The sequence below is a fragment of the Euwallacea fornicatus genome, chromosome 38, assembly GCF_040115645.1.
Source record: "Euwallacea fornicatus isolate EFF26 chromosome 38, ASM4011564v1, whole genome shotgun sequence".
NCBI classification, from domain to species: Eukaryota; Metazoa; Arthropoda; class Insecta; order Coleoptera; family Curculionidae; genus Euwallacea; species Euwallacea fornicatus.
Genome location: NC_089578.1, coordinates 636,656 through 657,007, shown reverse-complemented (window position 1 = coordinate 657,007; position 20,352 = coordinate 636,656). Strand labels below are relative to the sequence as shown.

The 20,352-nt window shown below is 44.2% G+C and overlaps 2 protein-coding genes across 5 annotated transcripts; both read left to right on the top strand.

The window, feature by feature from the left end:
• Nucleotides 1–70: 70 nt before the first annotated feature.
• On the top strand, nucleotides 71–5,713 carry Rab3-GAP (Rab3 GTPase activating protein). Of its 2 annotated transcripts, XM_066301034.1 has the most exons (14): nucleotides 72–303; nucleotides 571–822; nucleotides 881–1,120; nucleotides 1,175–1,405; nucleotides 1,544–1,631; nucleotides 1,805–2,054; nucleotides 2,104–2,961; nucleotides 3,060–3,471; nucleotides 3,525–3,755; nucleotides 4,096–4,536; nucleotides 4,585–4,860; nucleotides 4,912–5,125; nucleotides 5,180–5,384; nucleotides 5,444–5,713. In XM_066301034.1, exons 1-14 carry the CDS (start codon nucleotides 219–221, stop codon nucleotides 5,597–5,599), a joined length of 3,939 nt encoding a protein of 1,312 aa, XP_066157131.1. In that variant the 5' UTR covers nucleotides 72–218; the 3' UTR covers nucleotides 5,600–5,713. The 2 variants fall into 2 exon arrangements, with proteins under 2 accessions (XP_066157130.1, XP_066157131.1); XM_066301033.1 differs by having other exon boundaries at nucleotides 71–303; nucleotides 881–1,405.
• Nucleotides 5,714–7,320: 1,607 nt separating this feature from the next.
• Nucleotides 7,321–19,796, top strand: LOC136349477 (uncharacterized). 3 transcript variants are annotated; one of them, XM_066301054.1, is made up of 11 exons: nucleotides 7,336–7,462; nucleotides 10,175–10,314; nucleotides 11,056–11,216; nucleotides 11,551–11,761; nucleotides 11,817–11,937; nucleotides 14,421–14,488; nucleotides 14,546–14,698; nucleotides 14,826–15,000; nucleotides 16,097–16,354; nucleotides 16,406–16,639; nucleotides 16,690–19,796. In XM_066301054.1, exons 2-11 carry the CDS (start codon nucleotides 10,306–10,308, stop codon nucleotides 16,872–16,874), a joined length of 1,575 nt encoding a protein of 524 aa, XP_066157151.1. In that variant the 5' UTR covers nucleotides 7,336–7,462; nucleotides 10,175–10,305; the 3' UTR covers nucleotides 16,875–19,796. The 3 variants fall into 3 exon arrangements, with proteins under 3 accessions (XP_066157150.1, XP_066157151.1, XP_066157152.1); XM_066301055.1 differs by lacking the exon at nucleotides 7,336–7,462 and adding an exon at nucleotides 9,993–10,122; XM_066301053.1 differs by lacking the exon at nucleotides 10,175–10,314 and having other exon boundaries at nucleotides 7,321–7,462.
• Nucleotides 19,797–20,352: the final 556 nt, after the last annotated feature.

Genomic DNA, 20,352 nt, shown 5'->3' with positions numbered 1-20,352 from the left:
CTACTCGATGCCCACTGACAGGCGTCACTGATGTCTGATGGCAGATGCCAATGTTGACAGTGACATGTTTTTGTTTTGAAAATAACTTATTTATCAATACTAAATAAACTTATTGTTAGAATTGTATAATTTTATGTTTTAAACTAAAATTACTTCAAGAACTCCATCAGGACTCCTTTGGGATGTGCAAATTCAAACGTTAAACTTAATTTCACATCATGTCATGTGAAATACGTGTAACTGCTTCCATACAAGACATACCCTCTATTCGAAGGTGCCTATTCCCCACTGATGATAAAAGAGGTAAAAATTGCACGCATAAGGACATTTTAAGCTCTTATAATCCAAAAGATATCCAGAATGTTTGTAAACAATTTGATAATGCTTTCATGAAAGTACTCTCACAAGAGCCGTCTTAATAGTTACATGTGGCTGTGCTTCTATCATGAAAATTCGATGTGTGATAATTGCCATCATGACAGTTATCACAAAAGCTATGTAATTAATACTTAGTTGGCAAAACTTTCGTGAATAACACACTTAGAGTTATTCGTAATTTCGTTTTTTCAGGAAACGATTTTTGGTTACATTCCTGTAAAATATCTGCATCCCCTACTGGGGACTTAATTGCCCTCGCCAATGACAGACGACTGGTTCTCTTGAATTCTAAATGGGACTCTTTGACAGATTCAAGTACGTTTCAGATAGTTTTTTCAGATTCAATTCATGCATATGATAAAGTGAGGGACATATTGTGCCTTCCCATTGTGGATGAAAATAACAGTTCCCATGTGGGGCCCGATTGGATTTGCGTGGTTTTAGGTATATTAATTTTACTGAGTTTTGCATTATGCTGCAGCTCCCTCAATGTTTAATTCAGGTTTTGACTCTGGATATGTCCGTTTTTATACTGACAGTGGGGATCTTTTATTAGAAGAACAATTCCACAATGAAAACATTACAAGTGTTAAGTGCCAAAGCCAGCACAGTCCTAGACCAGATTTGTGTCCAGAATTAAATCCTGAAGAGTTATATATACATTATCAGAGCAATGTTTGTGTTATCATTGGGCAGCAACTATTTGAGAATTTAAGACAGTTTAGAACGCAACTGGCCAGAGGTAGAGGTGCTCTTAAAAATATTATAGAAAAATCATTATTGGAGTGTCTTTTAGTTCAGGCAAAAGGCAGCCCTGTGGAGTTTAAACCGTTGCCCCTTAACGTTAGAAAATGGGGATTTCAAGATCAGGCTTTGATTAATGATGTGGCTGTGGTAGGCCTTAATATGTCGAATACGTTTGACCATCTGTTAACCGCCGCAGTTTGTGGGGGATTCGATGCGAAGTACAGAAGTACTGCTCCTAATAGTACTTTAGTATTGGCTGCAGGATCAAAGCCCTTTTTAGGCAAGGATTTTTGTGATTTTCTTCTTTTCCTTAATGATTTTTTTTTTTAATAATAAAATGGCATGTGGTAATTGTAACATTACTGCCACCCAGGTTGGACGTTATTCTTATCATATTGTAGATATATGTTATTTATAGGGTACCATTATGCCTTGGAAGGTGTGAATCAACCAGTATTCAGTGATGTTGCCAAAGTAGTGGCCAGTAAATTAAAATTAGCCTTGCCGTAAGTTAACTTCAGCTTTAAGGGCTGAATTACCAATGCAGTATTAACTTTAACATAAAGTAAATTTCTATAAAAATTTATTTACAGTTAAAACTGACAAATTAGAAATAATTTGGCCTTTTGGTTACCTTTTTACTCCCTGGTAAATCTTGTTGTATGCTTTCAATGCTTAGGGGTTGGCTAACGGGCACCAAAAGCGAGCAAAATGAGATAACAATCGCCATGCAGCCTGTGGATAATATGGGGCTTCGCTTCGGTCTGTCGGATCTCCGGCGTACTTCTACAGCTATCGTTCTATCTCCCACGAAAAAACTTGCAGCCGTCTCTGATTCTTTGGGCAGAGTTCTGTTGGTCGATTCCTATAAAGGGGTAGTGCTCAAAGTTTTCAAGGGCTATCGAGAGGCGCAGTGCGCATTTCTGCAAGTAAATGATTTCATCCCTCACGCAATCATCGCACTTAGAATTATCAAAGGTTCCAGATGAAAGGAGATCCAAGCATCGGCTAGGCAACAAAATTGCTACCTTTCTGGCGATTTATTCTCCCAAAAAGGGAACTTTGGAAATATTTACCATTCAGCACGGCACTAAAATCGCCACGTTCTCCACGTCGAAATGCAGCAGACTTCTGTACATAACTCATGGCCTCATGGGATTTACTGTTACCACGAAGTCGCGGTACGTTTGCCAATTCACCTGCATTTTCCTGGACAAAGATGGCCAAATACGGGAGATATTGGTGCCCTTTCACTTCTCTTTGGCCGAGAAAAACAGCGTTCGCGCCAGAGACATCCACTTGTACAAGAAACTAAGACAGAGCATTAAAACAGGCGAATACCTGGAAAGTGAAGTCTACAATATTTGTACGGAGTTAAAGACAATTGAGCTTAAAATGCAAACCTTAGAGTTGCTGCTTAGCTGCAAAGACATGTCAACTGTAGGGATTTTAAGGTGTGTGGACTACTTTCTATCCCAAGCCTCAGGCAAAAGCGAAGCTGCAAGTTTTGACGTGATGTGTAAAAATATTAAAGTTATTTTGGAGCTCTATGTGTTCTCTGCTGATGACGATCATGATGCGAACGAAGAAGTTGCTGCTGTCGATGAGGCAGAGAATGGGAAGTTAAATTTGGATCCTAGAGACTTAAGCGGCTTGCAAAAATTACTGGACCTAGCAATTTCTAGTAGCGACAATGATTTGAAGACCCCCCATGTGAGATTTTCAAGCGAAACCTCCTTTAGTGGGTCAGATTTTTTGGGCAGTTTTGAGCTGACAAAAGCAGCTATCACGCTGAAGCCTGCTATTGAGGAGCACCAGAAATTTAAAACCTCTGAGGTAGGTGTTCGTGAAGTATTTTAATTATTGGCAGACGTAACTTTGAATTTAACTCATCTGTCTTTCTAGCAAACCAGTGATAGTCAAAGTTGTTTTAGGTGATATTTAGCAGCTATATATTAGGCAAGAAACGTAACTTTGAGACCTTGTTCGCAACCCTCAAATCATGCGGCCTCCCGGTGAAAGACCTCTTCGACTTAGTGATCGATTTCTGGGTGAACAGGCCTTTGGACATCACTCGAAACCTCGAAGCAGACATGTCCAACTTTCTGAAAACTATAGGTGTCTTAATGAAAATCGCGGACAAAGACATCCCAATCAGCGACGAGGACGATATATCTTTATTTTGGGAAAACATAAGGGAAAAACTGGCGAACAACGTCAGGCCTTTTCCGGCCCTGATGGCCGCGATTCTGTGCAAGAATGTCGTCCAGAAGTATGAAGCTGCACAGGACGAGGAAAACATCGAAGTGCTGACGCAGGAAAATGTCCAGTGGTCTTTGTTAATAGGTATTCTATGAAAACCTTATACACTGCATTGTAGCCCCATCAACGTCTTGCAGGGAAGCTGGAAGACGTTTCGATGCTTTGCATAATTTTGTCGATCAGCCCTGCAATTCGGAACCCCTCGTTACCTTGCCTCACTCACAGCAAAGTTCCAGTAAGTCTGCGATATATCTTAGAGGGCGGCAAGGGGTGCGTGAGCGAGTTGACCGCTCAGTGGCTCACTTCCTGTGGGGTCGACCCTTACAACATTACAATAAATGAGATTATTTTTATGAATAATCAGGCAGGTGGGTACTTGCCTGGGAATGCGATCGGGGTATTGCAACGGGAAGCTTTTAATCGTGTAGCCTGCGTCGAAAACTAGTTTGCCATACAGGGTCTTCGATTCAGGACTGGAAGTGTGAGATTTCCGTTCTGAGCGTTTGTTGGATTTTTCCCGCTCCACCAATCTGAAGGGAAATTATATTTTTGAGCTTTTTTGACTTGTTGCGTCGGCGCAGGGGCCCTTGCAGATTCAGAAACATAGCAAACTAGTACCACTCTTTAACAGGAACCCGACTAAAGTTTTCCCCTTGTAATACTGAACGCCCGGTGCATGGCGCTAAAACGTCGGATTTTAATCTTTAGGTGATGACGAGCAAACGCACGCACCTGTAGGGGACCTTGCAGGACAAATGACCGCATATCAAATATCAGAGGGCATGCACTTAGAGTCGATCGACCAAGTAAAGTCCGAGGCCGTCTTCAAGTACTTGAACCTACTAAAGGAGCAATTTCCTTATAGTTTAGAGGTCAGCAATTTGCTGGCCAACATGTGTTGGGAATACGCGTTAGCCTGGCGTAAAGAGATTGCGATCATTGATAATTTAAGGGCCGCGTTGAAATGCTTAAATTCGGTGCCAGACACGGGCGTCAAAATGGGGCTGTTCCAGCTGGTTTGGAACGCTCATTTAAAGATTGTCGTGGAGAGTAGCACTAAGTTGATCAATAAGGTCGGAAAGTTGCCGAAAGACCGGCTGTGCCAACAAGATACTGGGTTATCGGATAAACAAATTGTGGCGTTTATCGGTGAGTCCCATTAGGGCCGTGAGCATCGTTTGGAGACTAATTTTCCAGGAATATGCGTCGAATTCATGGACTCGCATCTGGAAGTACTGCAAAAGAACTGCGGTTTGGTAAAGCGGGAGTTAAAGTTTGAGGCCATATGGGAGAGCGGAGGTCCCCAGGCTTTGATAGAACTCGCCGTTAACCAAAAGGAGGTCGATTTCGACCTGGTCCATCTCCATTATCAGCTGTGCTTAGTGCTCTACATGATGACCAAGTTTACAGTCAAGCACTCCAAGCCCGTCAACAGCCTCTTTGAGGCGTCTTTGATCAACTTATTATTCACTGGTAAAACACAGTTCATGGCCGGAGTCACAATTGTTGAGTGCGAAATTGCAGATTTTCAACAGCAGGTGGAAATCAATTGGAACAAGTCAGATTTGAAGATCAATTCCTCGAGAGATCAGTTCTTAAGGAAAATTATTACGGCCAGTTTAGAGACGGTTTCTCTGAACGAAAATGGTCAGATTTACTGCAAGGAGCACGTCGAGTGGATGGACAAATGCCTGACGTTGGCCCGGATCTGGAACCTGGGCGTCGACAGCCTCAGGAGGCACCTTTACTCGAGTTTCCCTTAATTCATCGCTGATTCCAAACCGTATTTCAGATTCCAAATTGCGCAGCTTTACATGAACGGCTACGACTTAATTGCTCAGGACTTAATCCCTGCAATCAGCGACCGCCCTTTGTTAGGAGAGGAACTGTTGAAAGTCGCGACCAATCGATTGTCTCAATACCTCTCGTCGTCTCCTAACTTGAGCGAGAATATCGCCGCTCTATCGCCGATATTGAGCAGGTACCTGAAGTCAGTGGTAAGCGCAGAGCCAATGAGTGTCTCAAGCTAATGACTCATCGATGATATGTCATTTAGACCGGTTTCTGGTGCTCACCGAGTGACCTTAACAATATAAAGACGTTGGCAAAACACGCCCTGGACTGCATGGGTGCTAATGAAAGGGAGCTGCTCAAACTGGCCGAACTTGTCCTGGATGCGTGCGGAACCTTACAGGACATTAACGTTCAGTAATAGAGGTGGAGGTCGTCGCTTTGCTGTGGGTTCGGCACAATCCTATAAGACCTTTAGTCAATTTTTGAACGATTACTTATATAGAATGATTATTTAATAAATGGTTCGTTGAAATCGTCGTTTTTTATTCATTAAACACACTAGTTACGGAATATAAAACGAAACTGCGATACAAATGTACATTAATTATTATGTTGCAAGAGGTCATAAAGCCGCGGTCCAAGACGTTTTTCCCTGTCCCTTCGTCCTCATACCCAGCGAACGTTACTAAAGCCGATTGGGCAACGGAGGGAGTGTCCTCCCGTGCGACCAGTGTCGGAAACTGACCGCAAGTCTTGTTTATAATATGTGCATGTGCCTGTAGTGGTGGGCAGCTGAGCAAATACACTCTAATCTATGCTCTAACAAACTGTAATATACTACAGTATAATCTTAGTCTAGGCTGCAAGGAGTAAATTGCACATGTTGCCCTGGACTAATTATCGAGGCACTTCCGCACGAGGACGATAACTTCGATTGGAAGGGAGACACTCGACCCAGATTTATCGTGGAAAAGTCACTTACCTAAACACTGATTACGTTCTTGACAATGCGACTGCCACTTCCTTTGGTCTCGAACATCAGCTGGAAGTACGGACATATTTATCCAAGTTAGAGTGCTAGTCAATTTCGTCAAAGCAATTCAATTTCGAACGCAGCTGGCTCCTTCGGACTCCATCAGCGTCGCTTTGACCCGACTAAATGAGCGATATAGACAGGCATAATCAGTTTGAGTGGAAACATACGGATTGTGCAAGTGGGAGAAGGACCGCACGAGCGGAGGCATCGATACTAATCTGCGCGTGCAAGTTACTGACTCCGCCCACTTCGTTAGTCTTTGTCGCGTGGGCGTGTCGAACGTTGTGTACGGTCCCTCTCTCACTTGAACTGGGGATACCTACACTGTCGGTAACGGCGTGCGCCGGAGTGTCTCCAGCCGCTGCGCAAGCGCGCACATTCGTATAAATACGACGGAGGATGCGGTTGTCGCCTCAGTATTTCGCTTGTTGCTTTGCGAAGTTTAGCGATTTGTAGATGTTCACGAAGTACCAGGAAGAAATTTGTACAGCTGCAGAACCCGAAGTGCAATTTGACCGGCCGTGGAAGCCTTCACAATGTATGATTACGTCGTTACGTCACGGTTACAAATGAGTTTTCTATAATTACACGTGTAGATGTGGGAACGGTGCATGTGGGTACTTCGCTGCAGGAAGCGCAGATTTGGATTTTATCGGATTTGCTGCTTTTTATCATTCGTTTCGTTCATTCTTGTGTGATTTATATCAAACAGTCGAGCGATCACTCGCCACATTCACCCTGTATAAGGGTGGAGGGGCGATTATTTTCGATCCTGCAAAAATTAGGAATCTCTACAGATTGAACCAACGGGTACCGACCACGTTAAGCGCGGCTATGGGTTGAATTGGTCTTTGCCTCGGTTCCTCGGCGTGATGGGCAATTTTCGGTTTTCAGGGTCGCATTGGACATCGGACATCATTTTCCCTCAAACCGGTGCCCTACTTAACGGACAAACGTAGAAACGGAGTAAACGCACACACGAGGGGTGCAGCATCAGCCCGAAATCTTGGCCACCCTGCCTCGGCCCTTTTGCGACGGATTCGCAAATTGCGGCGCCGGCGAATCGGCGCCACCGCGTTACGTCACGACGCCTCGGCGGTGGACAGTGCGATGGCGTCGGTCGTGAGGCGCGCGTCAACGACGACCCTTCGGGAGACCTAATTCCGGGATCCTTTGTGGCAAATTGGGGATGTGCGGCGAGATTTAGGACTTCGCACTGGCCATCACCCATTTATGCAAAGTCAGGTGAGTCCATGTCCGTGTCCAGTCTCTGGTGTCCTGCGGTGCGTGCCGTGAAGGGGGGAACGTCGCGGAGATGAAGCGGAGGTTGGTTGCAATGGTTTTGAATAGGTGCATCGCCTCGGGGGCACTTGGGGGTTATGTAAGGAGCGCGGGGCCCACTCGAACGATATGTTAGACGACTTCGTGTCCCCTGCGCCGGATTTGTTCTTCGGATGATTATTTTGTTTAATTGCAGTCTCATGGTCGTGACCTCTTTTCGCGTCTCTCTGCGTCAATGAGCCTTTGCAGTCTCGAGGCATTAAGTCGTGCTTTGCCTTTCGAGAGGTCACTCGGGGGGCTTTCGACCGCTGCTCCTGCCAGAAAGTCGGGGCTTCTGCGGCCTTTAAAATTTCGAAAAGTGGCAGTACTTCGCCCGCGCTCCCATGAGCGTTAATCGTGAGCGTCACGCGTGTAGATGCGAAAATAGACACTTGACACGTTATCATAAGTTCCAATAACATGTTTTTGCGTCGGGAAGGGAATCGCCGAGGTAAACAAGAGAAAACTAGAACGGCCGAGTCAATACAAGTCAGCTCTTGCGAGGCCATCAGCGTGTCTGGAGAAATGCGACGTCGTTAACAATGGCACAGTCTTTTAGCCCCAACAAACAACGCGTTAAGTGGCCCCAATGCAAAGTGAATAAGCCCTGAACTAATAATTTCACCCTCATAAAATATGTAGCCCCGTACCTGCTCTGCTGAGACACGTCGGCTGCCCGTGGGCTCTAACCCGAGACAGATGGAATAATCCACAGTTGAGTCGCCGCAAGTGGATTAAGAAATCTCCATTAGGGCGATGGAAAAATGGCGTGTAATGGAATGAGTAGCTTCTCGCCTCAGAAATCATCAGCAGCACTGCTTTGACCAGCTTCAGCTCAAGGAAATTTATGCTGCAAGCGCAGTGGATGTGTGCAGTCCAATAATGCCAAATTTCCGTGCATTTTATTTGAGCAGAGAACTTGGCCATGAGCTCCCCAAAATTATCTGGCACGCTTCCAAAAGACACATTTCCTGTTTTAATGTACCCAAAGGGGCCGAGGGGCGACGGGAGGGTCGCTACAAGATGCTCCCGATAGCCGTGTCGAACCAGCTAAAAAGTTATCCGACGATTTTATCTTGCGGATTAATTGGAAAATTAGCGGTTTTGCGTTGCGAAATTATATCGTTTATCAGGCCATTGTCATACAGGGTCCGTCTGTGCGTCCCGACACGATCCGCATATGGAAAGTCGCGAGTTTAACGCATCTTCGTTTTGCGAACCGAACTTGACGCCGTAAAAAAGTTCACAACTTGATGCGGCTTCCGGTCGAACCGGAAACTGGCCCGTGCTTCACTTGAGTGCACTTTTTCATTTTTTTCTCATGGAACCCCGTGTGCACCGCGCCGTTTCCGGGCTCTTTGAGAAATTCCGCACATATCTCAAGTGTGAACGTTTTTATTTCGTTTTTTTCGACGGGCTGGAGGGACGGGGCAATCAGGGCGGCCTGCTCGACCGCCCGACCTCACCCCTATGGACTTTTTTATGGAGTTAGCTGGGTATTTAAGTGAGGCCAGCAAAATGGAAGAGTTAAAGAAATGAAATCACTCAAGAAGCTCAACAAACACCTCTTCAGAGGACGAGAAAAGTTCCGGAGGAGTTTGAACTGCGGCCTGCCCACTCTCGGGAAGTCAATGGGGCACAGTTCCGACGTTTAATGCATTCGATTTTAGCAGTTTATATTGTTATCTTTTAGCTATCAGTAGGTCTGTTTTTATTATGATTTTTTGTAGTTTTTTTTTTAATTTTTTTATACATTGAGATGTTGCATTAAAGCGTTCAGAATATCTCAAATACATCAAAAAGTCGTAACTAACCTGAACTAACCTGAACTAACCTGAGCTCCATAGAAAAAAAAAATGAAAAAGTATGTTTACCTACTACATGGGTCACCCTGTATACGTGTGTGTTACGTCATAAAATGTCCAACTTAAAGCGATAATTTCTCAAGTTTTTAATGAATTCATGCGCGACTTCTGGTTCCCTGCGCACACAGGATACACAAATACATACAACACCCATATACAGGGTGTCAGGGAATTTGGAAACAAATTAGTTTTTTTTTTAATTAAAAAAATTCAAATTTTGATCATTCTTTTTAATAACTTTTAAAAATATTTTTCCAGTAATTTAAGGTCGATCTCGCCAACTTACGCCAGCCAGCTCGGCGGATAATTGAGTTTTAAGCTCTGCAAGGGCTCACATCTGAATAAACCAAAACCCACAGGGAACCGGTGCTGCAATTTATTGTGGAACTTAGTTTTGTTTTCGACGAAAAACCATTTCCACGAAACCAGCTGCCGTGTTCTATTTAAAAAAGTATGAAGTACGGGCCAGCTTCCGGTTTGACCGGAAGCGAGATCAAGTTGGGAACTCTTTTACGGCGTCAAGTTTTTTCCGCTGGACAGAGATACATCGAACTCGTAATTCTCCGCTTACCGTTTGTGTCGGCCGCCGAAGGCGGACCCTGTATGTGTTGCGTAAGCGCGATTATTGTTTTTGTCCCGCATAGGAATTGTGTAAACTAATCAGTATTTTGCGATTTTTGAACGATTCGTGCACAAACGGAAATTGATAATTTTACAAAGGTAATTGAGTTGTGAAATTTAAAGCGATATTAATGGATTGATCTGTTCATAGTTCCCCGTCTTCCATTCGTATTGGCCAACCCCGAGGTTGAGATCCGCAAAATAAGGTGCCATGCGACAGTCTTATGCTGCTTCTACACCCTCATCGCTGTTAATTCCAATAACACCAAGACCCCCGGACTTATGACCACTGTGAGTGTTTTATGTAGTATTTTACCACTAAAGGTTGTTTAAATCGTCCGAATTTTACTGGCATCGAGCTATGTACAGGGTGTCCCACGTAAGATTGTCCGCCATTCCACCTCAAACGGTTTAGAAAAAAAGTTTTATTGTTATACTGAGTGTTTGACAAACATGCCGACAAACTTTCAGGGGATCTAGAGGTGACAAAAAGACTCATTTAGGACGAACTAAGTTAGGTCCGGACTCGCTTCGTTTCGGAGATACAGGGGCACACGGTGTGAAAAATGACTTTTGTAGCGCCGCGGTTTTCCAGACCACCCAGTAAAATATAAAAATTCCCGAAGAACTTATTAACTTTTATATTAAACCTTTTTCTGAGCTTTGCGGCTTGTGAGACAGGATGGTGGGCCATCCTACGTGGACTACCCTGCGCGCGCGCACGCTCTCGGGTAGGCCGGCACTCAAGTCCGAATTGCAAGACTCTCTATCTCACAAGGGCCCATAAATTCCTCTTGAAGGGCCGAACTGTTAGAATTCACGCATTAACTGACCAATGAAGTGTAGAACAAGCATAAGCGATGTAGAGCCCAAGAAAGTTATTGACCAAACCCTCACCGTGGTGAACGATAAATGTGAAAAAATCACGAGGCGAAGCCTCCATCGTTGGGTTCCAAGTTGCGCGTTTCGATTCGCATCATGTCATCCCCCTGTTGCGCCCCTGCAAAATTTTACCTGGAAATCACTTCGCAGCAAGGAACGCCCAACAAGTGCGATGGAGGGCACTACACTTGTCTTTCGCCGAAGAAATGCTGCCAGCAAGGGTGCTGCTACCTGTTGGAACCCTCTCTGACCCGGTCCCCATCGCTACAGACTGGAAACGTGTTTGCCAATCCCTTGTTCCTCGGACACTGGTACAGGACCTCCGTTATATAGGGTGTCCGTTCCTGGAACTCAAGCATGCGGATCTCGGCCACCATGCATTATGCCGGAGGGGACCAAAGGGCTTAATTTCAAGTTCGAGACTGTCCCGTGTGAGAGTCCCGTTGACTTTCGGAAATGGTCGGAACCGACTTCCCCTAAGAGAGGAGAAAGTTGATGATGGGCGTCCACGACCGAAACGTGCGACAGCTCCGCGCCTTAAAGAGGGAAGTAAAAAACCTCGTGCCCCACACCGAGGTCCCCATAGTTGAGCTCTGGGAACGAACACCCTGTGGCCCCTTCGACAGCTCTAACGTCACCTTACAGGTACTTTTGGTTGGCCGTAACGGCCACTATCGCGGGCATACTGTGTGCCTGTTCCTTGTGGCGCAAGCACAGCCAGGGGGGCCTGTGCTGCAGGACCGGGGCGAACCGGAACCGGACCTGCTCCGAGCCGGACTCCATAGGGTCCTGCTATGCGCCCCCTCAATATAGCAGCTGTAACAATTTCCAGGCGCCGCCGCCGCCTTATTCTGAGGTAGGCGCCCATCTGGGAAAGTTAACGGTGAAGAGAGTTAAGAGGGATGTTTTAGGTGACCTCTAAGCCTGATATGTACCCTTTGGTGATCAGCTGCCACGCTGAGCCGGTAATAAAGAACAACAACAGTTCCACTGGATATTTGTTTCAGTATTTTAGGAGTTTTATTAGAATCGGTAAGTGCCTGTGCAGCTGATAAGTACGTGGTCAAGCTTCAGGGGGTGGTTCCTCGAGATATTCTAAAACGACAAGTTTTTATGAACATAAGGCCGGCAGCGCTCAGTTTCCAACATACAGGGTGTCAAACTTTTCTTTTTTTAATAGTTTTTTCGTCAAAATCTCAGTAATCCTTCAGCCGATTTTGTCGAAATTCCGCATGTCATTTGGGGTTGTTATTGTTATTCATGCGCCACTGACTTTCTTCAAACGTTCGCGTTTTTTCGAATCGAGCACAGTCGCGGCCTCCCCGGTCACCGGATTTAAGTTCGTCAGATTTTTCCTTTTGCAGGCATGTGCCTTCAGAGGAAGTGCGCATGCCCCCAAAGTCCTATAAAGGAAGGACTTTATGCAAAGTCCTTCGTTTATAGGCCTACGTCAACACATAAGGAGCATTCGTCCTGCGGGCGTTAGGGGACGAGATTTATGTGATCGGAAAAGATATTTAATCTCTTGGACACGACTATTAAGTTGTTGAAACATGGTTTATACGGCAAACCATCATTGTTATTTCATGCAGAATTAAAAGATCCGCACATCATTAAGGAACACCCTGTATATATCTATATAAATGAAGATTTTCCGTACTTAGCTGATTAACATTACTAATGATGATTTTTTCTATTTAAGTTACTAATTACACATTTATCGGGCAATTTGTTAATACTTTTTTAGTTAAATAATACAATTTTACAATTGTAAGTAAATTTAACAATAAATATGCAATTAGTTATATTAATTAAAAAAATGTTGATTTATGGTATTGAACAGCGATGCATGTAAGATATCTTCGGTTTAAATATCAAACACAACATACGCATAGCTTGAAAAAGAATTGAAAGAGGAATTTATTATATACAGGGTGTCTCACTTTAAAAAAAAACGTGTTTGAGGCACTTGAAACCTGAAAATAAAAAAAAAAAATTTTGAAACTGTATAAAATTCCTCGAAAATTGGAAACATACTCTAGTAGAACCGCCCCTTGTATTCAACTGAACAATCCAGTTAATGTGGACCTATTGAGAATTTCCAGAACCTCATTTTTCCTGCGACCTTTACTGGATTAACCCAAAAACTGTTAAACAAATTTCCCGCTTCGCAGCAACAAAAATACCTATAACTACAAGCAGAGCTAGCATCCTTAACATTATATAGGGTGTTCCGCTTGAAAAAAAAACGTATTTGGTCTCGTCGCGGTTTTCTGGGCCGCCCAGTAAAATAAAAAAATATAAAATTTCCTGAGAAACTGAATAACTTTTATGTTCAACTTCTCTCTGACCCTTACGGCTGGTTAAGGCGGTGGACTATCTTGGGTGGACATAGGTGTGTCACCGTGGTCGCGGATGCGCACTGAGATCAATAACGAGGCTCTTGGTACGTGGGAACTCTGCCCCATGTTCGATAAAGAGACTACCCTATTCCCTCCTTATTCTCCTATATGAGAGAATACCTATTCTCCCACTATTAATTGCTCTCTAGTTGCTTTAAGACGCGTAATAGCAGCCTGTGCCGTGGGGTTATTTATTAGGTTCGTTAGGTATATTGCTTCAAACAGGCCGTTCTAGGCAACTATAGATCATTGAGGGCTATTTTTAATTTCCTGAGCATCTCACCAATTAATTGCGTCAAAACCTGAAGAATCTGTGCTGAGCTATCGGCCTTAAATTAGAGCTCTATAAACCTCTCAAATCCTAAGGTAGATAAATGATCGTCGCTCAAAAGCACTTTTAATCGAAGCTCTATTAAATTGCAGTATTTTGAATTTTTAAGGCCCCCAATCCTCCAATAAATAACGTTTCCTTTCGCTCTGCGCCCGGTTAAACCGCGCTACTGTTTAAATGGGGTATATTTTCCGATGTATGTCTGGTTGCCTATGCACCGCCAAGCTCCGCATGCGGCAGTTCCAGTTACTCTAGGTTGAAGTCAGCAAGTGCGTCACGTACTTGCGGCGCAATGGGGGGACATGGTCATCCTGCGGGACAGTTTGGGCTCGAATTGAAGTTAAAACTGAAATTTTATCGAACAACACCCTATATTTAGTAGCTTTTCCGGGGCCGTGGCTAGGGCGGGTTCGTTCCGTACGGTTATTAATTAAACTAATTAAGACTTCAGTGAATTATCCTCAGTTTGCCCGAACGGTCGTTTTCAGCATTTGCCCCACTGCATTAGACTATTGTTTCGCATTATACAGTGCGTCCCAGGTATGACACAGGGGATTCCGCGAATGCTGATAGACTCGGATATTACTCGAGAAATGAAAAAAAAATTATTCAGTTTGGCTTTGACGCTCTGTATTTTGAAAACCGGGAACTTTTAGATGAAGTCGGTTTGGGTTAAATGCTCACGTTTGGACCTGCTGACGGGTTCGCAGAGACTTCGGCCTCCTCTATATCTTGATCACACGTTCTTATTCGATTCTAATGCTTAAGCATTTCGGCCGCAGGCTCCCTTTCGGCTACAAGCACAAACGACTCGATCAGTTCCAGTTTCCTTTGCAATGCTGTGACTGAGGTAATCGAACTTTGTCGGACCTTCCACTGTTGATGAACCTATAACGAACCATTCTAGGCTAATAATTTGGTACCGCCGACATATTCTAATGTGGCCAGTTTAGAGGAACTAGTGTTAGATTCGCCTGCGTACCCCAGCCCTTCGAGCTCCGAGCGAAGACTTCCACGCAGTACCTCGTCGGTCTCTAGTGCTACCACTGAGTACCACCAGGTAACAGACTTAATTATCGCGCGTTGAATGCTCCGTTGATTATTCTTCGTTCAACAATCTCCTCCACGTGTCACAGACTTCAGTCGCTTGGGGTTTGTGAGAAGTTTCAATGAGTTGTTATGTTCAGGTTCTGCAACACAGCCCTAGCGTCTCCCAACAACCGAAGCTTCCTTCAAACTCAGGAGCGCAGATTGCCGGGATCCATCTAGGACTGTCCCCCCCCAACTGCAATCAAAATAACGGTGATAATAATAGATGTATTGCCACTGGAAATCAAGACAGAAGAGAAGAATCAAAAGCAGGTACTGTTCTAATTGAGGAGCCGTGCTTCGTCGAATATTCCGTTTATACAGGGTGTTGCAGTTTTAACCCGCGCGCCTTTGACCGCGTGTAGGACGTCCGAAAGTAATGCCGGTCGGCCGCATGAACCGACGTCCCACGGGGCGTCCTTTAGCGAATACGGGGGGTTCAAGTTTAACTTTAATAGTGGAAAATATTAAATTTCTGCAAAAAGGGCTGAAGATTTTTTAACGAAATTTCGGAGGCGTTGGCGACTATAAACGGCCCATATGTTTCAGGGTTAAAAAAGAATATTTTTTTTTAGCTTTTGCGGTGGCTACCTCCGGGTTAGGGGATGTTTTTTCGGAAAAAGCGGTACGCTACTGGCTTTTTTGAAAATAAAAATTCGGGAAAAGTGGCCCCCCTTGAGATTTTTTCGTCTGGCCTACCGTCGTCGGGTAAAAAGATTTTAAATAATTCTAATGCACGTTGATTTGGTATCCAGAACGTATTGGCACCAACATTCCACTGGAAATTTTGGAAGAAATGGAACAGGATCCGCCACATTTTTGTAAAAGTAAAGAATATTGAATATTTCCACGCCAAAAGTTATTATTCAGTACGTATCAATGTATGTTGCTATCAAATTAGCATTCACATATAAACAAACTAAACGTGCATTAAAATTATTTAAATTTTTTTACTGGGGGATGGACGAACCCCCCCACCCCCCAGAAAAATTGCACCGGAATTGAACTAGGAACCTAAGAATAATTTTTATTTTCAGAAAAGCCAGTAGCGTACCAATTTTTCTGACAAATATACTCCCTAACACGGAGGTGGGCGCGCCACTGGAAAACCTAAAAAAAATTCTTTGAAGTAAAACGTACGCGTCGTTTACGTAGCCGCCGACGCCTCCAAAATTTCGTTGAGGAGGCTCTACCCCCTTTTGAAGAAACTTAATACTTTCCAGTTCTTAAATCAAATTTGAGCCCCCAGTATCTGCCGAACGAAGCCTTATCGGACGTAGGCTCACATAGCAAACTGGCATCGTCTTGGGACGTTCCGACGCGCCGTTAGAGTCGCACGAGCTAAAACTGGAACACCCTGTATTTTCAGCGCACAAAGCAGCTCCGGCTTCAACAAGCCCGCCCTTGTTGGCTAGAGAGCGTCTCGTGCTGAGACCCCGAAGGCCGCCCCCTCAGCGCAGCCAGGACTCGACGGAGGATGAGGAAGTCTTTTCAGCCCTCCTGAATCTCTCGATTTGTGCCCCGAATTCGGTCGAGCAGGCGTATCCGCAGGCGACGACCATTCTGCAAGACCTCGGGGTGACCAACAGCATGACAGGGTCGGACATCAGCAGTTTGGCAAATTTAGGTAAGTAGTCGTCAGTAGTGATTTCTCCAGTGATTATGAGTGAGTTGCTAGGCACACCAGACTCCCCTCCGCGAGCTACTTCCCCAACGGTGGAAATGCGCGAGCTTTTGGATAAAATCCAGCAGTTGCCGGCCCAGAGGAGCCCGCACCCGCCATCCGTGTCGAGTTCCACCGCCCACGGGCGGTCTTACTTCCACAGAGTGAGGCCGAAAACTATGTACATGCCTTTAGGTGAAATGCAAACTGTCAATTCCGGGAAGAGTCAGAATAAGACCATCCCCAATGGTATACGCATCAATCCTCCTCCTCTATTCTCCTTAGCAGTTATCTTTTAGTGTTTTCGAAAAACTGGCTCTCCCGTTCGGCGCCGTGCACGCCGTGCGGAGCCCTGGCGCCCCCATTTCCCTCGGGGCGGGGCAGTCAGAAGGGCAGCAAAACGCGGATCTCTGATGGCAGTCCTCTGCTGAAGCAGCACGCGGAGGAGACCGAGGATGATCCCCATCGAGACGTGTGCTTATGATCTTAGAACTTAGACCGAATCATTGGATGCACACTTTTTCGTGTGTCTCGATTCCAATTTTGTTGAAATTGAGGTGTGGAATTGACATAGTAGATTTTCCTTATATAGTTTCGATCTCAGAGTTGCTTATGACGTTAAAACACGCTGCCGAAGTCGAATTATAGGCGCTCAAGTAAGTAAATGTTACGCATTATAGTTTCCGATAACAGTTTCTAAGTTGTAGGCTCCAGCCAACTGATTAATAATAATTAGTGTGCTTCTTACGGTTATTGTCGTACAGTCGGGTTAAGCCAAAAACGAATGGGGCGTTTAGGTGCTGTTGTGGTCGGCAAAATGTTGGATTGCGCTTTGCAAACCCTGCGGGAGCAGGAAATATTGAAAACTCGTTTTTCACTTCTTCCCATCTCAGTCGAACGTTCGGGCTGTCGGAACACACCGCGAAGCAACACCGGAACTTTCCCACCCCCATATCCTAAGCGGAGAAAGAGAAAAGAGGTTTATATCGGTCGGTTCAGGTTAGTTCTGGCAAAATGGAATTGATCCAGGTTGCAAGTCGCTGGATAGTCCATGCGGCGTTCAAAACAAAAAAAAATTAAGTGAAATTGTGCAAATACCACCCAGTAAGTTTCTTCACAATTTGGCGAAGGTGTAAAACACTTCTTATACAGGGCGAGCAATCAAGCGACGAGAGCTGCAGGATCTGAAAAATTGTTCGTCGTTGAACTTTGATTGGAAAATCCATTTTAATGTATCGGTCAAAAGAAATCGTCGAAAATTGCTCTCAGTTCACCAACCACAAACGGCCGCTGTGGGGCGTTTCGCTAATTACAATATGGAGAAGTTCGGTATTTGTGTAATTTGCCGTGGAAAAGTGCTTTTCCGCAACTTGTTAAATTAATCATTGGGTCAAGACTAAACTTTGGCCGGAAGGAAGTCGGAAGTCTGAAAAAGGGCTTGTCGTAGAGAATTCGATTTAGTGCCGTTTCAAACAGCCTTGTTCGCCCCCCGTGCGCTCTCGAAAGAATCTCTAGTGTGATTTTTGAAAATTTGGGCTTTTGCCTCGAAGAATATCGATATAGCTTGTATGTGTTGACCATTAGACGGGGTCGTCCGACGAAAGTTGCCCCCTCCCCCTTAATCTTCAAAAACAAGGAATTTTTATGTAAAATTCGACCCCCCTCTCCACCCTAACGTCCCCTCTGAAAAGTTTTAAATGGCACGAGGGTCCGTGTGGCACCTCGGGTTAAAGGTCCGTCAGAACTGCATTCAATGATGTAATGCGATTCAAAATCTGCCGGTTGGTTTTTGAGAAAAACCAGTTTAAACTTCGTAAAAACTGCAATGCGAACTCAGTTAAATAGTACGTGAGCGATGGAAAAAGTTGTTCGTTGATGGGAAATTGATGTGATCCCGATTTTGTGCCCACAAAGTCTTTGGTAAAAAGAAAAAAGAAAAAAAAAAATAAATAAATAAAAATAACCAACTGACCAATCAGAATCGATTTCCTGTTAACAAACAACTTTTATTTCATTTTTACGTCCCATTTGACTGTGTTGATTTTGAATTTTTCACTAAGTTTACAGCTCGTTTTCTCAGGAACTAATCGCTCGACTTTGAATGGCCCTGCACCATTGAGTGCAGCTTCGAAAAACCTCTAATTTGAGGTACCACGTGGCCCACGGTGCCGTTTAAAATTTTTCAGGGGGTTGCCGTGATGCGCACAAGGGTGAAGTTCGAGGGGTGGGGGGGAGGGGGGGCTTCACACAAAAATTCGTCCTCCTCAAAAACTGTTTTAACAGGACTTAGGAATTCTCTAGATAACACTTATTCTTCGAGATTGGAGAAGGATCAAACTTTCGCCGGACGACTCCGTGCATTAATTGCATTGATCGCCCGCGCTCCTGAAATCACCTTTTATGCGACAACGAAACTTTCCTCCAACATTTTGCCTAAACTTTTCCATTGTGATGAGGCGCAGTTAGCTGCGCGGCGAGAGGGAAAACGGCCACATTCACTCCCGCGAAAAATTCGAGGCAGTTGAAGGCGCTTTCCTCCAGTGGTGTGCGTCTAATTTTTCTACGGCCGAGGCATAAAAAGGAGCAATTGTTATTGATGTTTATGGCTCGCGGGGGGACAACACCTTTCCTCCCTAGGGAGGAAAACGTTTCCCCCTCCCTCGAGAGCGAAAGTGCCGGTTTCTTCCCTGAAGTGAGGGAGTTCTATTTTCTTTGAGGGGTCGTAGAGAAAGTCATTTATCTTATGCGTATAATATGTTTGTTGATATTTGTGTGTATTTAACAAGCGCGTAAATGCGTACTAAAGTAACCATAATTTCTACTTCGAATAAAACACCTTTATTGATCGTCTTTAGGGCCCGTTCACTCGTTTTCTGTTCACAAAAAGATGACGTACCTAAAAAGATCCACTTTTCTTCCCTGTAAATGTTTTAACGAAAAATACAACTATATTGAATTGTTAATTGAGGTTGATGAATTTGTTGTCGGATGTGAATTTTTAATATTTTTTAAAGCTGATGTAAATAGTTACGTAATACTCCTTTTACGCACTATATCACCCATTAATAATCTGCATATTAGATATGTGTAAAGGGCGACCGACTAAAAATTGAATTACCCATGGTCGCCCCTTTATCGTTTCTTTAATGGGAAGATGTTCTTAATTCCTCTTTTCCGATAACGTAGGAACATGATATGTTACAGTTAGTTCAGTGATTATACATCGCCTTGGACGTCTGGATGTTAAAAAAGAAATTTAATCTACCAATTGTTGCACTGATTTACTATTTTCTTTAATCTTAATAGCCATACAATCTACTCAGTGGCCTAAACCAATTCGTATGCCTTTTTATGTTAATTATTACTTGTCTAATTTTTTGATATTAATAAAATAATTTTAATAGTATGCAGCGCGTTCGCATTTCATTTATCCCACGAGTGAAATCGAAACGATGGCGGACGGGACGCCGGACACTTCGGCGCGGTGTCCGGGCGGCCGGTTACGGCCCACAAGAAATTGGAAAAAGTGCCGGACAAGTGCAGCTACAAGATTATTTAAATTGCTGAATTTTCTCTCCCCCCAATCTCTTACCATGTTAGCACTTGGAATATAAAGTGTGCATACGTTAAAAATGGCCACCACGTATCAGATCGATAAAGCTGCTTACGTGAACTTTGAAAATTTCATAGGGACGAACTTTTAAAAGCTTCTTACAGAACACACGAGGTGTCCGGAAAAACGAAGTCAATTGGAGAACCGCAGATTGTTCGAACGTAAAGGCTTCTAAAGGTAGCAACGAATTCCGGCCCCGTTCCTCGACGCTTAAAGATGTACAGAGGTGTTAAATTCGAATTTTCTTTTTCCCCTTCATAGCATTTGAATGGCTAAATTGAAATATAAAGAATTTCCCGCTCGTTGAAGTCTACATCCTCGCAAAGTACACGTCCAATTTGTTGCCCTT

Coding starts and splice junctions, on each gene's coding strand:
- Rab3-GAP (XM_066301033.1), top strand. CDS start 219: ATGTCATGTGAAATACGTGTAACTGCTTCCATACAAGACATACCCTCT. Junction 823..880: donor TTGGATTTGCGTGGTTTTAG/GTATATTAATTT, acceptor TGTTTAATTCAG/GTTTTGACTCTGGATATGTC. Junction 3,756..4,095: donor TTTTATGAATAATCAGGCAG/GTGGGTACTTGC, acceptor TTTAATCTTTAG/GTGATGACGAGCAAACGCAC.
- LOC136349477 (XM_066301053.1), top strand. Junction 11,217..11,550: donor CCCTTGTTCCTCGGACACTG/GTACAGGACCTC, acceptor GTCACCTTACAG/GTACTTTTGGTTGGCCGTAA. Junction 15,001..16,096: donor AAGAGAAGAATCAAAAGCAG/GTACTGTTCTAA, acceptor CTGTATTTTCAG/CGCACAAAGCAGCTCCGGCT.